General features: G+C 35.2%; 1 protein-coding gene and 1 long non-coding RNA gene across 4 annotated transcripts; one reads left to right on the top strand and one right to left on the bottom strand.

Moving 5' to 3' along the window:
* Window positions 1-666: 666 nt before the first annotated feature.
* LOC141481190 (uncharacterized) lies at window positions 667-11,038 on the bottom strand. Of its 2 annotated transcripts, XR_012464799.1 has the most exons (3): window positions 10,898-11,038; window positions 10,473-10,747; window positions 667-1,039 (listed from the first exon to the last, which is right to left on the bottom strand). It is a non-coding gene; the product is annotated as an uncharacterized lncRNA (long non-coding RNA). The 2 variants fall into 2 exon arrangements; XR_012464798.1 differs by lacking the exon at window positions 667-1,039 and having other exon boundaries at window positions 6,352-10,747; window positions 10,898-11,027.
* On the top strand, window positions 4,913-18,016 carry LOC111514003 (uncharacterized). 2 transcript variants are annotated; one of them, XM_023170227.2, is made up of 2 exons: window positions 4,913-5,443; window positions 16,838-18,016. In XM_023170227.2, exon 2 carries the CDS (start codon window positions 16,857-16,859, stop codon window positions 17,331-17,333), a length of 477 nt encoding a protein of 158 aa, XP_023025995.2. In that variant the 5' UTR covers window positions 4,913-5,443; window positions 16,838-16,856; the 3' UTR covers window positions 17,334-18,016. The 2 variants fall into 2 exon arrangements, with proteins under 2 accessions (XP_023025995.2, XP_074028477.1); XM_074172376.1 differs by lacking the exon at window positions 4,913-5,443 and adding an exon at window positions 11,020-11,150 and having other exon boundaries at window positions 16,838-17,871.
* Window positions 18,017-21,841: the final 3,825 nt, after the last annotated feature.

Raw genomic sequence — 21,841 nt, 5'->3', positions numbered from 1 at the left:
TAATGAACCATCGCAGGTAGGAGAACCGCCAGAAGCCATTCACAACCCTCAGGTAGAAAAACAGGTAGGAGAACTACCAAAAGCCATCAACAACCGTCAGGTAGGAAAACAGGTAACAAATCCATACAACTTACGCAAGCGAAACCATATAAAAACACCACAAGAAGAACCTAACATCAGTTACACCTTTCGAAGCGAAGCAGTAACTCGTCTTGATAATGCCATCTGAGATGATGGCGAAACGTCGACTATCGAATATATATATATATATATATATATATATATATATATATATATATATATATATGATTTGTTCAAATCATGATTTGCATCAAAGATTATGTTTCCAAAGTTCAATTTTGACCTTCTTCAGACAACGCATTTGTTTATTATAACAACTTCTTGAACAATAACAGTGAATGTTTTTAAAAATAATTTTCATGTAGCTTCTGATTATAAAAAACGGATTTTTAGTCATATCAAAAAATTATTCAATTATTCATAAATCTTTTCAATTTTCAAGCAAGGTGAATTATTGATGACAAATTGAAAAATAACGAATTTTCCATTTCATTTATCAGAAGACTAATAACTCACTTATTGAAATGATAAGAAAAAATGAAAGGTATGAATATTATTTCAAATCAAAGAATCACAAGAAATGTTTGAAATTTTACAATCAATCATTTATAATCGATATTTCACACACTTTTTAGCTCTGTTATTCTTCATCTCCTGATCACTTGGAGTCAGTTGTACTAACATTTTTCTCTTTTTTGCTGGAATTGGTTCAATCTGTATTCGTGACCTCTTTTGGACTACTGTTTTTCTCAAATTACTGGAAAACATCCTCTCGGTATTACCCAATCGAAAAGTTTGGACAGTAGTCCGTGGGTCTATGACAACCTCCAGATTGTGTTTTCTCTCCAGTTCTAATCCTTCTCGAATTTTCTGTCTCAGAATAGAATCTCCGAAGCAAATATCCCACCATTGCGGATTGGCTCTGATAGAAGCAACTAATGAACATGGGTCCAACATCCTAGAAAGACAAGTTATGTTAGATAAATAAATAAAAATGATAGATGAATATTATACACAACATAGGAAACAAAAAGATACTCACCGAAATATTAGGGCCCATATTTCCGTAGGTAGGGGTACCATACGACAGCAGGAAGCGGCAATAACAAGAAACAAACGAAACATCTTGAAAAAAGCACAAAACAAATTGGAACTAATAACTGATTGATGAGTCCCACAGCTTTTATAGCTGAATGTTGTTCATTGAAGCGTAAATTTTCCCCTTCTCCTTTCATTTTACTGACCTAATACTTTCACTCAACTATCACAGAAATTGGCGCCAAATTCAGCTGATTTAATGAATTATGTGCCTCTCAAAGAATTATATTTCCAACAGAAAAATCAGATCGATACTCAAGCAAGTAAAGGAATCCGGCTGATGATGACGCAGGTCGTCACTCCTATTGACATTTTTTCCATATTCACTGCACGAATACCTACTGCAAAATTTCGTAACAGCGCAATCTCAAGGACATCAAAAAGTCGAGTGTCAAGGTCGAACTTCACGTTCAAAGTCACATTATGTGCATATATCTCAAATCCATGTGACGTCATTCAAGGTCAAACGGATGGTGGGAGGATAAGGGCCGGAATTAGAACCCCACTTTTGTATATGAAGCGTTTCAATCTGATGATACGACAAAAAAATGGAAGAGTTCATTACAAAATTTAATGAATAAGCTTACGTTTCATTGACTGCCAATATCCCTCGAGCCCCCTACGACAGTGAGGAATGTACATTGGATTGATAAGCCAGAGCCTTCTGGAAAGGTTACTCAGAACTCGGTCCAGTGGGGGCCAATGACTAATGATCTTTAGTTTCTGATATGGGATCAAATTCCATAGAATTATTTAATACATTTGTAATACTGCACAGCTTTCTGTATTTACTGTGAAAAATAAGATAAAATTCATTTGTTTGATACTCCATAAATTCTCAAAGCGAATAGAAATGAAAATATGAACAACAAGAAACCAGGCGGGATTGATGGAGTAAAGGAGAACTGAATTTTTGAAAATCGATATGAATTATAAAAAATAATACATTGTTATTTTTTTACATTGTGTAGAGAAATGAAAACAGATATATAGGAAATATGTAATTGTTTAAAACAAATTTTTCATTAAATGAACAATGAAAATACAAATATCAACAATCAAAGGGCAAAATGAAGTTTGATCTGAATAAAATGATTCCTTAATATTTATCACAAGTGGTAGAAAATAATCATTGTTACTTAACGAATCCGTTTTCAAGCAATACCGTAGAACGGGGCTATTCTAGACTTCTGCATTATTTTCAATTTATAAAAAAAAAGTATTTGAAAATAATTTATTTTGATAATAGGTTTGGATGGGTTTATATGCAACCAAATATTATCCTATGACTGAAAGGTCCCCTTCCCTACAGGGGGCCTAAAATAATTTTTTCAGGCCCGTCCAAAATAGCCCCATCGATCGGAGTTATATTACAATCGGTAAGAATATCGCATAAATTATAGTTATATCGTATGTGGGGCTGAATTGGAAAGAAAATATACGTATTTTTTTATTCATAGATACGCTAACGACAATTTTGGACATCTGTTACAGAATATAAGGGAAAAACAACACAATCAACGAGTTTTGTTGTTTTTAATAGGTACAAAAATATAAAAAACTCAATTTCACTCAGGCTTTCAAGTAAAATATCACCTCTTATGAACTAAAAGTAAATCACAAACAAAATAAAAATAATTATATCTACTTATCAATTAACAAGGAATATTAAAAGCACATAAATCGTCAATAGATTTGAAAAAAGCTCTTTTTCCTGAACCATCTCTTATTGGATTATTTAATACTTCAACAATATTATCTGCAGTTATAGCATCGTCTACATCTTTCTCAGAGGGTATTACAAAACTATCAGTTCAACTGGATTCTCTTAAAAAATCTACTTTATAGAAGCAGTCATGGTTTGACGGAGAAAGTGAAATAACTTTTCCAACATAGTGACATGGTATATTTGTTCCTTTGTACTCCACTACAACCCAGTCGTCATTTCCGATAGGAAGTGTTACTGGTATATTTTGATTTGATGTAAATGCAAACCTTCACTGTTATTATTATTATTGTCTGAGTCAACTACATCTATAACCTTCTTTTGTTTGACATATCTTCGCTATTTCAGTCATCTGAATCTAGGACGTTCGATGGTATATTCAACTTAGCATAGTTACATATTATTGGCAAGTCATCGCTGTTAAAGCTTTCGGGCGAGTCGTTGGATTCATCGGGTTCAAATGATATATCTTCGTCTTCTGAAGAAGATGATGTAGGAATGATTTTTTTCTTTGTTTTTTTTTGATACTTTTGTTGGTTGTGTAACACTTGATGATGCCACCTCACTAGAACATGTGCTCGTTCCAGTTTCTACTACAGCTCTTTTTCCTGTCAGTAGTTTTCTTGCAGTTACCTTCCTCATTGGTGTAACAATGACCAGATCACTAGCTGATACACTCTTTACAGGTACAACTGAAACTTTTTGTCTTCTCTGCTTTTTTCCGGTTCTGGCCCACTGCGCATTTCATTGAGCATATCAATTACGACACTTGGAACTAGAGATGGTGTATTGTAGTTTCTTCAGAAGGCAATCTTTGCTATGATTGTGAGGGATCAAATGGGTATAAACCAGTTTTCCTGAAACCTGCTTTCAAATTTTCTGAAGCTTTGTTATTTTCAAGCAATTTTTTATGCAGTTCATTCAAGAGTTGGGGGAAAACATCTTTTGAGAGCGTAGTCATTTTGCGCCCAGCCATTTTCTTCCAATCTGTAAGACTTTCACGCCAATATTTTTTCAAGGGGGCATAAAATGCTACATTGAGTGGTTGCATTAAATGCGTTGCATTACTGGGTAGACAGACAAAAGAAATGTTCAATTATTCGTACGTTTTCAATACATCAGGTGAAAAATGTGAAGATAAGTTGTCTCCAACAATAATCTTCAATAAAACATAGCATCACAATTCAACGATTGCCTCTCAAAAAAAAAATACCTTTTTTTCATCCTTGTCTCTGAAAAATGGCACAACAGTAGTATAAAACCAATTTTCAAAACACACGGTGTCGAACCATCCACTGCGAGAGCGATTGTACCTTGCTTCAGGAGGTCCACCTTGCATCCATGTATTTCATGAATGATCAGCTTTGTATACTACGTATTCTGGCAAGAGCTGACTATCAGCTGAGCCAGCAAACATCAAGCTCATCGCCCTCTTAGTCGAATTCAATACTTTTTCCGGGTATTTTATTCCCCTTTTGAAAATGAATCTGTTTGCTCCTGGGTTATCCGTCAAATTAGTCTCATCAAAATTAATTATCAGAGATGGATCTGTGGTGGTAAAATCTTCCCTAGCGTTGTCGAAAAAAACGTCTAATTTTTGTCTATTCATCATTGCCCTCTTGGTGGATATATTTGCTGAAAGACGATTAGATATTTTGTTCTTGTGCCTTTTAATAAAATTGGAAGCCCAATCTGGACCGGGCAAATTATTCTTCAGTCTGCTCTCATTTACACCTTTTTTATCAAGATACGATTTAACCAACAATCTTAAGTCGAGTAGATCAAACGGAAAGCTCCAAGAAGCCACCTTTTTCAAGTCTTCAATTAGCACCCTTTCTTCTTCGACAGATAAAAGATAGGGCCTTCCTGCTGTCGGGTACATGATCTTCTTTTTTACCCTCAATGCCAAGGTAGACGTACGTACTTTAAAATTTTTTGCCAAGTCATCTAGTATGTGGGTCTTACTTTGTATGGCTCATATAGCATTTTCCATAGCTTCATTAGTGTAAATTTTATATGGAGTGTAGTTTTTTCCGTTACGCGAATGGCTCATGGTCTTTTTATAATTGCGAATCATATTCTCTGGAAACAAAAAAAATGTAAATTTACTCACACTAAAAGGTAGGTAGCATTGATAGATCAGAAAATGGGGATATTTCAGAAGACCGGGGATATTTTGGAATAATACAAAAAATTCGTCCAGAATAGACCCAATCTTCAAAAAGTTCCGTAAAAAAATTTGAGGCAGCTTAATGCTTATAACTTTATTGCACAATGATACTAACATCCACACCAATTTTCACCCAAAACTTATCTGCTACAAGTCTCACCTACGACGCACTAGAACTGAAAGTTTAACAGGCTCAAATATTGATTAATTTCCCGCCTCGCTTTCAATGCACAACAGACCACAACTACGCTCTTACGAATACTAAAATCATCTGCTGTGTGATAGGTAAGGTTCTGCATTCTACAATTACAGTGTAGTTCACGCGGGATTGTGTTGTGTGTAAACAGGGTTGCCAGATGAAGCTACAGGTTATGAGTTCTAAAATATCCCCGCATTTCCACCCCGTTCTACGGTATATTTTTTCTCAAGAATTGATTATTTCAAATCATAAATTGCATCAAAGATTATGTTTCCAAAGGAAAATTCTGACTGCCTTTAGACAACGCACTTGTTTATAACAACTTCTTGAACAATAACAGATGAAAGTTTTTTAAATTAATAATTTTCATGTAGCTTTTAATTATAAAAGAAGGACCGATAGTCATCTGTATCTGTAGAGTAGGGAGGGTGAGTGTAAGCCCACGTACTTAGGCCACATGTGACCCATTGTACATCCTCCCGAGGAGTTGTCCTCCTAGGTCGTCGTCCATCCTGTCCTTTCCAGGAAGGTGGACAGGTCGCTGGGAGACATCTCCTTTATATCGGCAGGTGTAGGCCAAGACTCGCCGAACACACACTCTCTTATTGACGATAGCTCCGGGCACTCGCACAGGATATGCCTGACAGTCTCATCTTCCTGTTCACACATCCTGCATAGAGGTGTGTCCACTAGCCCCATATTATGTAGGTGTTTCCTTAGCTGACAGTGGCCAGTCAGAAATCCTACTGTAAGGCGTAGATTTTTCCTGGTCATCGCCAGATATTTCTTCGGCGCCAGCTTCCCAGGGTCGCCCAAGGTGATCCTGGCAAGATTACATCCTTTGATTTCATCCCATCTCTTTAAAGATTGAGCATGAGTGTAACATTTGACTAGTTCCGCAATTGTCGATGTCATCAGGCGACCGATAGTCATATTGAGAAATATATTTTCAATGATTATTGAATCTTTTCAATTTTTAACCTAAGTGAATTATTGCTAACAAATTGAAAAATAACAATTTTTTCATTTCATTTATCAGAAGACTAATTACTCATTTATTGAAATGACAAGAAAAAATAAAAGGTATGAATTTTATTTCAAATCACAGAATCACAAGAAATGTTTGAAATTTTACAATCAATCATTTATAATCGATATTTCACACACTTTCTAGCTCTCTTATTCTTCATCTCCTGATCACTTGGAGTCAGTTGTACTAAAATTTTCCTCTTTTTTGCTGGAATTGGTTCAATCTGTATTCGTGACCTCTTTTGGACTACTGTTTTTCTCATATTACTGGAAAACATCATCTCGGTATTACCCAATCGAAAAGTTTGGACAGTAGTCCGTGGGTCTATGACAACCTCCAGATTGTGTTTTGTCTCCAGTTCTAATCCTTCTCGAATTTTATGTCTCAGAATAGAATCTCCGAAGCAAATATCCCACCATTGCGGATTGGCTCTGATAGAAGCAACTAAAGAACATGGGTCCAACATCCTAGAAAGACAAGTTATGTTAGATAAATAAATAAAAATGATAGATGAATATTATTCACAACATTGGAAACAAAAAGATACTTACCGAAATATTAGGGCCCATATTTCCGTAGGTAGGGGTACCATACGACAGCAGGAAGCGGCAATAACAGGAAACAAACGAAACATCTTGAACAGAGCACAAAACAAATTGGAACTAATAACTGATTGATGAGTCCCACAGCTTTTATAGCTGAATGTTGTTCATTGAAGCGTAAATTTTCCCCTTCTCCTTTCATTTTACTGACCTAATACTTTCACTCAACTATCACAGAAATTGGCGCCAAATTCAGCTGATTTAATGAATTATGTGCCTCTCAAAGAATTATATTTCCAACAGAAAAATCAGATCTATACTCAAGCAAGTAAAGGAATCCGGCTGATGATGACGTAGGTCGTCACTCCTATTGAAATTTTTTCCATATTCACTGCACGAATACCTACTGCAAAATTTCGTAACAGCACAATCTCAAGGACATCAAAAAGTCGAGTGTCAAGGTCGAACTTCACGTTCAAAGTCACATTATGTGCATATATCTCAAATCCATGTGACGTCATTCAAGGTCAAACGGGTGGTGGGAGGATAAGGGCCGGAATTAGAACCCCACTTTTGTATATGAAGCGTTTCAATCCGAAAATACGAAAAAAAAAATGGAAGAGTTCATTACAAAATTTAAAGAATAAGCTTACGTTTCATTGACTGCCAATATCCCTCGAGCCCCCTACAACAGTGAGGAATGTACATTGGATTGATAAGCCAGAGCCTTCTGGAAAGGTTACTCAGAACTCGGTCCAGTGGGGGCCAATGACTAATGATCTTTAGTTTCTGATATGGGATCGAATTCCATAGAATTGTTTAATACATTTGGTAATACTGCACAGCTTTCTGTATTTACTGTGAAAAATAAGATAAAATGCATTTGTTTGATACTCCATAAATTCTCAAAGCGAATAGAAATGAAAATATGAACAACAAGAAACCAGGCGGGATTGATGGAGTGAAGGAGAACTGAATTTATGAATTTTTGAAAATCGATATGAATTATAAAAAATAATACATTGTTATTTTTTTACATTGTGTAGAGAAATGAAAACAGATATATAGGAAATATGTAATTGCTTAAAACAAATTTTTCATTAAATGAACAATGAAAATACAAATATCAATAATCAAAGGGCAAAATGAAGTTTGATCTGAAAAAAATGATTCCTTAATATTTATCACAAGTGGTAGAAAATAATCATTGTTAATTAACGAATCCGTTTTCAAGCAATACCGTAGAACGGGGCTATTCTAGACTTCTTCTACATTATTTTCAATTTATAAAAAAAGTATTTGAAAATAATTTATTTTGATAATAGGTTTGGATGGGTTTATATGCAACCAAATATTATCCTATGACTGAAAGGTCCCCTTCTCTACAGGGGGCCTAAAATAATTTTTTCAGGCCCGTCCAAAATAGCCCCATCGGTCGGAGTTATATTACAATCGGTAAGAATATCGCATAAATTATAGTTATATCGTATGTGAGGCTGAATTGGAAAGAAAATATACGTATTTTTTTATTCATAGATACGCTAACGACAATTTTGGACATCTGTTACAGAATATAAGGGAAAAACAACACAATCAACGAGTTTTAATGTTTTTAATAGGTACAAAAATATAAAAAACTCAATTTCACTCAGGCTTTCAAGTAAAATATCACCTCTTATGAACTAAAAGTAAATCACAAACAAAATAAAAATAATTATGTCTACTTATCAATTAACAAGGAATATTAAAAGCACATAAATCGTCAATAGATTTGAAAAAAGCTCTTTTTCCTGAACCATCTCTTATTGGATTATTTAATACTTCAACAATATCTGCAGTTATAGCATCGTCTACATCTTTCTCAGAGGGTATTACAAAACTATCAGTTCAACTGGATTTTCTTAAAAAATCTACTTTATAGAAGCAGTCATGGTTTGACGGAGGAAGTGAAATAACTTTTCCAACATAGTGACATGATATATTTGTTCCTTTCTACTCCACTACAACCCAGTCGTCATTTCCGATAGGAAGTGTCACTGGTATATTTTGATTGTGGTGTAAATGCAAACATTCACTGTTACCATTATTATTGTCCGAGTCACCTACATCTATAACCTTCTTTTGTTTGACATATCTTCACTATTTCAGTCATCTGAATCTAGGACGTTCGATGGTATATTCAACTTAGCATAGTTACATATTATTGGCAAGTCATCGCTGTTAAAGCTTTCGGGCGAGTCGTTGGATTCATCAGGTTCAAATGATATATCTTCGTCTTCTGAAGAAGATGATGTAGGAATGATTTTTTTCTTTGTTTTTTTTTGATACTTTTGTTGGTTGTGTAACACTTGATGATGCCACCTCACTAGATCATGTGCTCGTTCCAGTTTCTACTACAGCTCTTTTTCCTGTCAGTAGTTTTCTTGCAGTTACCTTCCTCATTGGTGTAACAATGACCAGATCCCTAGCTGATACACTCTTTACAGGTACAACTGAAACTTTTTGTCTTCTCTGCTTTTCCTCCGGTTCTGGCCCACCGCGCATTTCATTGAGCATATAAATTACGACACTTGAAACTAGAGATGGTGTATCATCCTCTGTAGTTTCTTCAGGAGGCAATCTTTGTTTTGATTGTAAGGGATCAAATGGGTATAAACCAGTTTTCCTGAAACCTGCTTTCAAATTTTCTGAAGCTTTGTTATTTTCAAGCAATTTTTTATGCAGTTCATTCAAGAGTTGCGGAAAAACATCTTTTGAGAGCGTAGTCATTTTGTGCCCAGCCGTTTTCTTCCAATCTGTGAGAATTTCATGCCAATATTTTTTCAAGGGAGCATAAAATGCTACATCGAGTGGTTGCATTAAATGCGTTGCATAACTGGGTAGACAGACAAAAGAAATGTTCAATTCTTCGCACGTTTTCAATACAGCAGGTGAAAAATGTGAAAATAAATTGTCTCCAACAATAATCTTCAATAAAACATAGCATCACAATTCAACGATTGTCTCTCAATTGAAAAAAAATACCTTTTTTTCATCCTTGTCTCTGAAAAATGGCACAACAATAGTATAAAACCAATTTTCAAAACACACGGTGTCGAACCATCAACTGCGAGAGCGATTGTATCTTGCTTCAGGAGGTCCACCTTGCATCCATGTATTTCATGAATGATCAGCTTTGTATACTACGTATTCTGGCAAGAGCTGACTATCAGCTGAGCCAGTATACATCAAGCTTATCGACGTCTTAGTCGAATTCAATACTTTCTTCGGGTATTTTATTCCCCTTTTGAAAATGAATCTGTTTGCTCCTGGGTTATCCGTCAAATTAGTCGCATCAAAATTAATTATCAGAGATGGATCTGTGGTCGTAAAAACTTCCCTAGCGTTGTCGAAAAAAACGTCTAATTTTTGTCTATTCATCATTGCCCTCTTGGTGGATATATTTGCTGAAAGGCGATTAGATATTTCGTCCTTGTGCCTTTTAATAAAATTGGAAGCCCAATCTGGACCGCACAAATTATTCTTCAGTCTGCTCTCATTTACACCTTTTTTATCAAGATACGATTTAACCAACAATCTTAAGTCGAGTAGATCAAACGGAAAGCTCCAAGAAGCCAGCTTTTTACATTTTTCAAGTGTTCAATTAGCACCCTTTCTTCTTCGACAGATAAAAGATAGGGCCTTCCTGCTGTCGGGTACATGCTCTTCTTTTTTACCCTCAATGCCAAGGTAGACGTAGGTACTTTAAATTTTTTTGCCGCGTCATCTAGTGTGTAGGTCTTACTTTGTATGGCTCTTATAGCATTTTCCATAGCTTCATTAGTGTAAATTTTATATGGAGTGTAATTTTTTCCGTTACGCGAATAGCTCATGGTATTTCTATAATTGCGAATCTTCTTCTCTGGAAACAAAAAAAAAATGTAAATTTACTCACAATAAAAGGTAGGTAGCATTGATATTTCAGAAAACGGGGATATCTCAGAAGACCGGGATATTTTGGAATAATACAAAAAATTCGTCCAGAATAGACAATGATACTAATGATACTAACATTCACACCAATTTTTACCCAAAACTTATCTGCTACAAGTCTCACCTACGACGCACTAGAACTAAAAGTTTGACAGGCTCAAATATTGATTAATTTCACGCCTCGCTTTCAATGCACAACAGACCACAACCACGCTCTTACGAATACTAAAATCATCTGCTGTCTGATAAGTAAGGTTCTGCACTCTACAATTACAGTGTAGTTCACGCGAGATTGTGTTGTGTGTAAACAGGATTGCCAGATGAAGCTACAGGTTATGAGTTCTAAAATATCCCCGCATTTCCACCCCGTTCTTGAACAATAACAGATGAAAGTTTTTTAAATTAATAATTTTCATGTAGCTTTTAATTATTAAAGAAGGATCGATAGTCATATCAAAAAATATATTTTCAATTATTAATGAATCTTTTCAATTTTCAACCAAGGTGAATTATTGATAACAAATTGAAATATAACAAATTTTCCATTTCATTTATCACAAGACTAATAACTCACTTATTGAAATGATAAGAAAAAATGAAAAGTATGAATTTTATTTCAAATGACAGAATCACAAAAAATGTTTGAAATTTTACGATCAATTATTTATAATAGATATTTCACACACTTTCTAGCTCTCTTATTCTTCATCTCCTGATCACTTGGAGTCAGTTGTACTAACATTTTCCTCTTTTCTGCTGGAATTGGTTCAATCTGTATTCGTGACCTCTTTTGGACTACTGTTTTTCTCAGATTACTGGAAAACATCCTCTCGGTATTAACCAATCGAGAAGTTTGGATAGTAGTCAGTGGGTCTATGACAACCTCCAGATTGTGTTTCCTCTCCAGTTTTGATCCTTCTCAAATTTTCTGTCTCAGAATAGAATCTCCGAAGCAAATATCACACCATTGCGGATTGGCTCTGACAGAAGCAACTAATGAACACGGTTCCAACATCCTAGAAAGACAAGTTATGTTTGTTAAATGAATTAAAATGATAGATGAATATTATACACAACATAGGAAACAAAAAGATACTCACCGAAATATTGGGGCCCATATTTCCGTAGGTAGGGGTACCATACGACAGCAGGAAGCGGCAAAAACGAATAAATTTGGTATCACTCCACAGCTTTCTGTATTTACTGTGAAAAATGAGATAAAATTTATTTGTTTGATACTCTACAAATTCTCAAAGAAAATACAAATGCAAATATGAACAACAAGAAACCAGATGAGATTGATGGAGTGAAGGAGAAATGAATTTTTGAATTTTTGAAATTCGATATGGAATATAAATATTTTTTTTTCGAGGAAATAATACATTGTTATTTTTGTTACATTGTGAAGAAAGATGAAAACAGATATATAGGAAATATGTTATTGTTTATAACAAATTCTTTATTAATTAACAGTGAAAATTCAAATATAAATATTTATCATCAATCAAAGAGCAAGATGAAGTTTGATCTGGAAAAAATGATTCCTCAATATTTATCACAAGTGGTAGAAAAAAATCATTGTTGATTAACAAATCCGTTTTCAAGCACTATATTTTTTCTCAAGACTTGATTTTTTCAAATCATAATTTGCATCAAAGATTATGTTTCCAATGTTCAATTTTGACCTTCTTGAGACAACGCATTTGTTCATTATAACAACTTCTTGAATAATAACAGATGAATGTTTTTGAGATTCAATTTTCAACCAAAGTGAATTATTGATAACAAATTGAAAAATAACAATTTTTTCATTTCATTTATCACAAGGCTAATAACTCATTTATTGAAATGATATGAAAAAATAAAAGGTATGAATTTTATTTCAAATCACAGAATCACAGAAAATGTTTGAAATTTTACAATCAATTATTTATAATCGATATTTCACACACTTTTTAGCTCTCTTCGTCTTCATCTCCTGATCAGTTGGAGTGAGTTGTACTAACATTTTCCTCTTCTTTGCTGGAATTGGTTCAATCTATATTCGTGACCTCTTTTGGACTACTGTTTTCTCATATTACTGGAAATCATCCTCTCGGTATTACCCAATCGAAAAGTTTGGACAGTACTCCGTGGGTCTATGACAACCTCCAGATTGTGTTTTGTCCCCAGTTCTAATCCTTCTCGAATTTTCTGTCTCAGAATAGAATCTCCAAAGCAAATATCCCACCATTGCGGATTGGCTCTGATAGAAGCAACTAATGAACATGAGTTCAACATCCTAGAAAGACAAGTTATGTTAGATAAATAAATAAAAATGATAGATGAATATTATACACAACAACAAACAAAAAGATACTCACCGAAATATTAGGGCCCATATTTCCGTAGGTAGGGGTACCATACGACAGCAGGAAGCGGCAATAAATTTGGTATCACTCCACAGCTTTCTGTATTTACTGTGAAAAATGAGATAAAATTCATTTGTTTGATACTCTACAAATTCTCAAAGAAAATACAAATGCAAATATGAACAACAAGAAACGAGGTGAGATTGATGGAGTAAAGGAGAAGTGAATTTTTGAAATTCGATATGGAATATAAATAATTTTTTTTCGAGGAAATAATACATTGTTATTTTTGTTACATTGTATAGAAAGATGGAAACAGATATATAGGAAATATGTTATTGTTTATAACAAATTCTTTATTAATTAACAGTGAAAATTCAAATATAAATATTCATCAACAATCAAAGAGCAAGATTAAGTTTGATCTGAAAAAAATGATTCCTTAATATTCATCACAAGTGGTAGAAAAAAATCATTGTTAATTAACAAATCCGTTTTCAAGCAATATATTTTTTCTCAAGAATAAATAGACAACGCATTTGTTTTTAACAACGTTTCGAACAATAACAGATGAATGTTTTTAAAAATAATTTTCATGTAGCTTCTAATTATATAAAAACGGATTGATAGTCATATCAAAAAATATATTTTCAATGATTAATGAATCTTTTCAATTTTCAACCAAAGTGAATTATTCATAACAAATTGAAAAATAACAATTTTTTCATTTCATTTATCACAAGACTAATAACTCATTTATTGAAATGACATAAAAAAATAAAAGGTATGAATTTTATTTCAAATCACAGAATCACAAAAAATGTTTGAAATTTTACAATCAATTATTTATAATCGATATTTCACACACTTTCTAGCTCTCTTCGTCTTTATCTCCTGATCAGTTGGAGTCAGCTGTACTAACATTTTCCTCTTCTTTGCTGGAATTGGTTCAATCTGTATTCGTGACCTCTTTTGGACTACTGTTTTTCTCATATTACTGGAAAACATCTTCTCGGTATTACCCAATCGAAAAGTTTGGTTAGTAGTCCGTGGGTCTATGACAACCTCCAGATTGTGTTTTGTCTCCAGTTCTAATCCTTCTCGGATTTTCTGTCTCAGAATAGAATCTCCGATGCAAATATCCCACCATTGCGGATTGGCTCTGATAGAACCAACTAATGAACATGGGTCCAACATCCTACAAAGACAAGTTATGTTAGATAAATAAATAAAAGTGATAGATGAATATTATACACAACACAGGAAACAAAAAGATACTCACCGAAATATTAGGGCCCATATTTCCGTAGGTAGGGGTACCATACGACAGCAGGAAGCGTCAATAACAGGAAACAAACGAAACATCTTGAACAAAGCACAAAACAAATTGGAACTAATAACTGATTGATGAGTCCCACAGCTTTTATAGCTGAATGTTGTTCATTGAAGCGTAAATTTTCCCCTTCTCCTTTCATTTTACTGACCTAATACTTTCACTCAACTATCACAGAAATTGGCGCCAAATTCAGCTGATTTAATGAATTATGTGCCTCTCAAAGAATTATATTTCCAACAGAAAAATCAGATCGATACTCAAGCAAGTAAAGGAATCCGGCTGATGATGACGCAGGTCGTCACTCCTATTGAAATTTTTTCCATATTCACTGCATGAATACCTACTGCAAAATTTCGTAACAGCGCAATCTCAAGGACATCAAAAAGTCGAGTGTCAAGGTCGAACTTCACATTCAAAGTCACATTATGTGCATATATCTCAAATCCATGTGACGTCATTTAAGGTGGTTACCCTTCGTACACTTTTTAGATTTAATTTTTTTTTCATGACTAATTGTTGAATTCATCAACTTTATGTACCTGAGTGTTCCAAATACATTGTAGTTCATTACAAAAAAAGTTCGAATATATTATGTCAAAAGGTTGAAGGATTATAGCGTTTTTTCTACGATAAGATATTTGTACGAACGTACACCACGTACGGGGTACGTTTGTACGAACGTACACGTGGTGTACGAACGTACACCACATACGGGGTACGTTTGTACCCATGGGGTACATTCATAAAGGGTAATTAAAAAGCCAATTAAAGTCGTTGAATCTTTATCGATAATCATAAAAATATTTATTTATCAAAGAACTAACTTAAAAATATGTGACTTGACTAATAGTCGGTAAAACTTTCTTTAAAAAATAACAAAAAATAAAGTGTTCATCCTTAGTTTACTTATTGATAATTCTAAGCTTTACAATCACTCTAAATGAGATGTTTACAATCATTTTGTATGACATGGTTTTAGAGTCTTTGACAATTCAAACTTAAAGTAGGTAATCATACATTTGGTTGTTACTTTGAATCTTATTGCACATTATAATCATTTAAATCAACTACAAATGTATAAAGTCTAGCCATTTCAACTGTACAGCCCGTTCGTGGTTGAGGATCAGGGAGGATCATGGCGACATCTCTGATACACAGAGTGTGTATGTCTTCTATATCAGGGAAAAAGAATGACCATGACGATCCTGGTTTCAACCGAAGATAAGATATATTCATCTCTGTGCCGGAATAATGACTGAGAACTTTTCCGACGTGATAAACAACCGAAGTCTTTTTTTCAAACTTTACCAAAACATAACAACTATCTTCGATTTTCTCTGTTATCACAATTGAATTATTATTGATACTATGATCATCAGTCTCTTCGTCCATTTTTTAAATCAACTGGAAATGTTGAACTCTCCCGCAAGCTAAATTGCGATCCTTCAGATTCCTCTGAATCTTCATCGCTTTCTATTTTCTTCGATTTCTCTATTATTGAACTGAGTTCTTTCAAACTACGTTTCACTGCTCTGGCTCTGGCTTTCCTTTCTTTTTCTTTTTTCAATTCTATATGTCTATGTATCTCTTGTTGTTCAGTTTTTTCAGGTGTATCTGTATATATATACGGAATTTACCCGGTTTTCTCCCTTTATTGGTTTATCTGTTTCTAACAGCTGTAGGATAAGGTCTTATTACCTCTGGTGTTATGGGAAGATAAGAACTCGGTACCGATTGTGTCTCGGCGGCAGAGGTAGAAGGTTCACCAGTTCCGGTAACAGTGTCTTGAGGATTATACGACAACTATCCTTGTATTACATCATCAATTGCTAGATTAATGGACTCTTCATCAAGTTCTTGAGTACGCGTATCTTTTTTTATATTTTCGCACCATGAGTCTGCAATAAAATATTAATTATAACGTTGACTCATAAAAATATTTTATTTTGTTAGGAGTAGAATATTTCATAAAAGAAAAAAAAATGTTATGAAAATGTTAAAAGCCGATACTATATTTTATTTCATAAAAATTAAATTTTATATACTAGTGGTTAATAAAATCCAAAGGGGAGCATTCGTACGCGTACGAATGTGCCCCCTATCTGGCTGTCCGAATGCACCCCGAATGCACTCAAAATTAAAATACAACTTTATACAAATTCCAATTTAGTTTGAGAAATATAACAATTGAAGCTCAAACTAAACAATGTTAATATTAATCATTCATCATCATTTTGTCGAAAACATAACAAATCTACTTACAATTACGAACTGAACTCATGTAAAAAAAATAATTCAATTTCGATAAAATAATTGTTAATAAATTTAACAGGTTGAATCAGCGCAGAAAGATGTCAGGTCAGACCTATCTGAGCGGCGCGGCAAAAAGACGAAAAGCTGCGGAAGAAAAACTTTCGATCGCAAAATTACCCAAGCTGACCCAATATTTGTCGTCAACAACAGCTCAGTCACCACCACCCGTTGCTGAAAAAGATGGCACTCCATCAACTTCGGCAGATACTGCTGTTCCGGAAATTCGGCCACCCAGCTGTGAAGAGTCGCAACAACCTCCAACCGAAGGACTGCTGGAAACTCATCAGACACCAAAACACGTTTCTAACGACCCAGCGAACTGGTTGCAGTTCACCGAGGATGATCGCGCTATATGGATCAGTAAGGTCCCGGAATTTTTCCAGAACAGAAATGGCGATTTCTTCGATTCTGCCAGAAGTTATACGGAACACGATGGAAAAGTGAAACTTCGATGCCTGAACCCATCGGTGTTTTCTCGGAAACTACAAAACGGCGAAACAGTTGACAGATCCTAGCTTGTGTACCCTCCATCACAAAAAGTTTTGTTCTGCTTTCCGTGTCGACTCTTCTCACCCGCGTGTACCGCATTCAGTTCTTCCAGAGGCTTCAACGATTGGAAACATTCCGGGGCGTACATTTTGGAACACGAGAACAGTTCAGGACACAGGCAAGTTATCTCGACTTACGTGGCACGGAAGAAGAGCGTTGGTCTTGTTGATGAAGGTTTGGCTACTCAAGTGAACAACGAAATGACTTACTGGAGAGAGGTGTTGGGAAGTATCGTGGAGGTCGTAAAATTCTTAGCATCCAGAGGTCTGTCGTTCCGCGGGGACAACGAAGTCATCGGATCGCAACATAACGGAAATTATTTGGGTGTGCTGGAACTGCTAAGCAAGTTTGATCCATTTCTTGCCGACCATTTGCACAATCATGCGAAGAAAGGTACCGGACATGTTTCCTATTTGTTAGCACCCATTTACGATGAGTTCATAGCTATAATGGGACATCAAGTACTGAGCCAAATCATTTCGGAATTGAAGAAAACGAATCGTCGACTCGATAAGCGTCGACTCTACCCCTGACATCAGCCACGTCGATCAGCTCACTTTCGTGGTGCGGTACATGAAGAACTGCTCCCCAATAGAACGATTCTTGGATTTCATTCCGATTGAACGGCAAGTAAAGGAGTACCTGTCCGATACCGGTGTATCTTTTTTTGAAGAAAACGGTATAGATTTACAGGAATGTCGTGGGCAGACGTACGACAACGCTCCAAACATGGCAGGGCAGTATAATGGATTACAAAGCAGTGTTGAGCAGTGTTGAGCAAAGTTGAGCAGTGTTGAGCAAAGCTCAAAGAACACTGCACCTGCGCCCTGTTCGTCCCATGTCTGGCGCACAGCCTGAATCTCGTCGTTGGGCAGGCCGCTGGGTGTGTCATCGAGGCGACAAGGTACTTCCAGTTGCTGCAAAAGTTGTACAGTTTCTTCGCCAGTTCTACACATCGCTGGAACGTGTTGAAGAAGTCTCTCGGGGAAGGTACAGTAGTGAAACGAGTTTCGGGCACTAGGTGGTCTGCGCGCGCGGATGCGGTATCTGCATTGCACAAGTGTTACCCAGCAATAATCGAAGCACTGAGGACCATGAATGACGAACGAGAAACTCCGGAAACGCGAAACGAAGCTCGAGGCATTTTGGCGAAACTGGAAACGCGAGAAATTCAGGATTGAGGTCTACCTTCCAATCATCGACTCTTTGATCACTCAACTGCAACATCGTTCGAAGGCTTACGATCAACTACTTAATTTGTTCGGATTCTTTTCCAGGTTGAGCGTTTTGCGATTTGAAGAGCTGCAAGATCTTTGTCAGACTTTTAGCGAGTTTTATACAAACGACGTCGACGAAAAAGAACTGCTGATGGAATGTGAACACTTTAAGCATTATTTGATGCAGGATGAACATGTTCGATGATCACATACCTATCTATGACATGTACAAACTTTTAAAGAGTAACAATCTTGCTGCCAAATTTCCTAATGTAGAGATCGCGTTAAGAATTTTCTTGTGCTTAATGATCACCAACGCCAGTGGTGAACGATCATTCTCCAAACTTAAATTGATCAAAAACGAACTGAAGAATATCATGAGCCAGGAGAATCTCAAATGGTTGTCGCTTATGAGTATAGAGAACGATGTCCTTAGAGATTTAGATTTCAAAGATTTAATCGAGGAGTTCGCCATTCGAAAGGCCCGAAAAAAACCTGTGTAATAAATAAAATGTTGTGAAAAATATTCGTTACACGAGTTTTTGTAAAACACATTTTTTTATGAGGAGGGGGCAGGGGCCCCCAACGGTGACTGGCCCAGGGCCCCGGAAAACCTAAAAACGGCACTGCTTTACACAAAACTAAAATCTAACTTTATACAAATTCCAATTTAGTTGGGAAATATAACAATTGAAGCTCAAACTAAACAATGTTGATATCAATCATTCATCACCATTTTGTCGAAAACGTAACAAATCTACTTACAATTACGAACTGAACTTAGGTAAAAAATTTACTCACCGCCCGCAAAAACACGTTATGTATTATCAGCTGACACGCCGTGGTGCGACTGGCGCGACACTCCGCTGGCAACATGGCGGTCGATTTGTCTATGCACATAAGCAAAGATGTGTCTGTGTGCCGTTTACTTTTTCTGTTATACCAACTGTACTTATGTGCCCCGCGTACGAATGGTGACCACTTTCCCTTACTCAGAACTAGGTCCAGTGGGGCCCAATGACTAATAAATCTTCATTTCCTGATATGGGATCAGATTCCATAGAATTGTCTGATAAATTTGGTATCACTCCACAGTTTTCTGTATTTACTGTGAAAAATAAAATAAAATTCATTTGTTTGATACTCTACAAATTCTCAAAGCAAATAGAAATGCAAATATGAACATCAAGAAACCAGGTAAGATTTATGAAGTAAAGAAGAACTGAATTTTTGAAATTCGATATGAAATATAAATAATTTTTTTCCGAAGAAATAATACATTGTTATTTTTGTTACATTGTGTAGGAAGATGAAAACAGATATATAGGGAATATGTAATTATTTATCAAACAAACAATGAAAATTCAAATATCAACAATTAAAGAGCAAAATGAAGTTTGATCTGAAAAAAATGGTTCCTTAATATTCATCACAAGTGGTAGAAAAAAATTGTTAATTAACAAATCCGTTTCCAAACAATATACTTTTTCTCAAGAATTGATTTTTTCAAATCATAATTTGCATCAAAGATTATGTTTCCAAACGAAAATTTTGACTTCCTTTAGACAACGCATTTGTTTATAAAAACTTCTTGAACAATAACACATGAAAGTTTTTAAAAATCATTTCCATGTAGCTTCTAATTATAAAAAAAGGATCGATAATCATTGAAAAATATATTTTCAATGATTATTGAAACTTTTCAATTTTTAACTTAAGTGAATTTTTGATAACAAATTGAAAAATAACTATTTTTTCATTTCATTTATCAGAAGACTAATAATTCATTTATTGAAATGACAAGAAAAAATAAAAGGTATGAATTTTATTTCAAATCACAGAATCACAAAAAACGTTTGAAATTTTAAAATCAATCATTTATAATCGATATTTCACACACTTTCTAGCTCTCTTCGTCTTCATCTCCTGATCACTTGGAATCAGTTGTACTAAAATTTTACTCTTTTTTGCTGGAATTGGTTCAATCTGTATTCGTGACCTCTTTTGGACTACCGTTTTCCTCATATTGCGGGAAAACATCCTTTCGGTATTACCCAATCGAAAAGTTTGGACAGTTGTCCGTGGGTCTATGACAACCTCCAGATTGTGTTTTCTCTCCAGTTCTAATCCTTCTCGGATTTTCTGTCTCAGAATAGAATCTCCGACGCAAATATACATCCATTGCGGATTGGCTCTGATAGAAGCAACTAATGAACATGGGTCCAACATCCTAGAAAAACAAGTTTTGTTAGTTGAATAAATGAAAATCATAGATGATTATTATACACAACATAGGAAACAAAAAGATACTCACCGAAATATTAGGGCCCATATTTCCGTAGGTAGGGGTACCATACGACAGCAGGAAGCGGCAATAACAGGAAACAAACGAAACATCTTCAGCAAAGCACAAAACAAATTGGAACTAATAACTGATTGATGACTCCCACAGCTTTTATAGCTGAATGTTGTTCATTGAAGCGTAAATTTTCTCCTTCTCCTTTCATTTTACTGACCTAATACTTTCACTCAACTATCACAGAAATTGGCGCCAAATTCAGCTGATTTTATGCATTATGTGCCTTCCAAAGAATTATATTTCCAACAGAAAAATCAGATCGATACTCAAGCAAGTAAAGGAATCCCGCTGATGATGACGCAGGTTGTCACTCCTATTGAAATTATTTCCATATTCACTGCACGAATACCTACTGCAATATTTCGTAACAGCGCAATCTCAAGGTCATCGAAGAGTTGAGTGTCAAGGTCGAACTTCACGTTCAAAGTCACATCATGTGCACATATATCAAGGCCATGTGACGTCATTCAAGGTCAAACGGTTGGTGGGAGGATAAGGGCCGGCTTTAGCACCCTACTTTTGTATATGAAGCTTTTCAATCCGAAAATCCGAAAAAAAAATTGAAGAGTTCATCACAAAATTTAATGAATAAGCTTACGTTTCTCAAGTCTCATTGACCGCCAGTATTCCTAGAGCCCCCTACGACAGTGATAAATGTACATTGGATCGATAAGCCAGAGCCTTCTGGAAAGGTTACTCAGAGCTAGGTCCAGTGGGGCCCAATGACTAATAATTTTTAATTACTGATATGGGATCAAATTCCATAGAATTGTCTGATAAATTTGGTATTACTCCAAAGCTTTCTGTATTTACTGTGAAAAATAAGATAAAATTCATTTGTTTCATACTCTACAAATTCTCAAAGCAAATAGAAATGCAAATATGAACAACCAGAAAC

The sequence above is a fragment of the Leptinotarsa decemlineata genome, unplaced genomic scaffold, assembly GCF_025532065.1.
Source record: "Leptinotarsa decemlineata unplaced genomic scaffold, Ldec_3_MD MMD2_tig00000090_RagTag_RagTag, whole genome shotgun sequence".
Classification (NCBI taxonomy): domain Eukaryota; kingdom Metazoa; phylum Arthropoda; class Insecta; order Coleoptera; family Chrysomelidae; genus Leptinotarsa; species Leptinotarsa decemlineata.
The sequence above is the reverse complement of the archived record's forward strand: the minus strand, read 5'-3'. Positions and strand labels throughout refer to the sequence as shown.

Coding starts and splice junctions, on each gene's coding strand:
- LOC111514003 (XM_023170227.2), top strand. CDS start 16,857: ATGTCAGGTCAGACCTATCTGAGCGGCGCGGCAAAAAGACGAAAAGCT.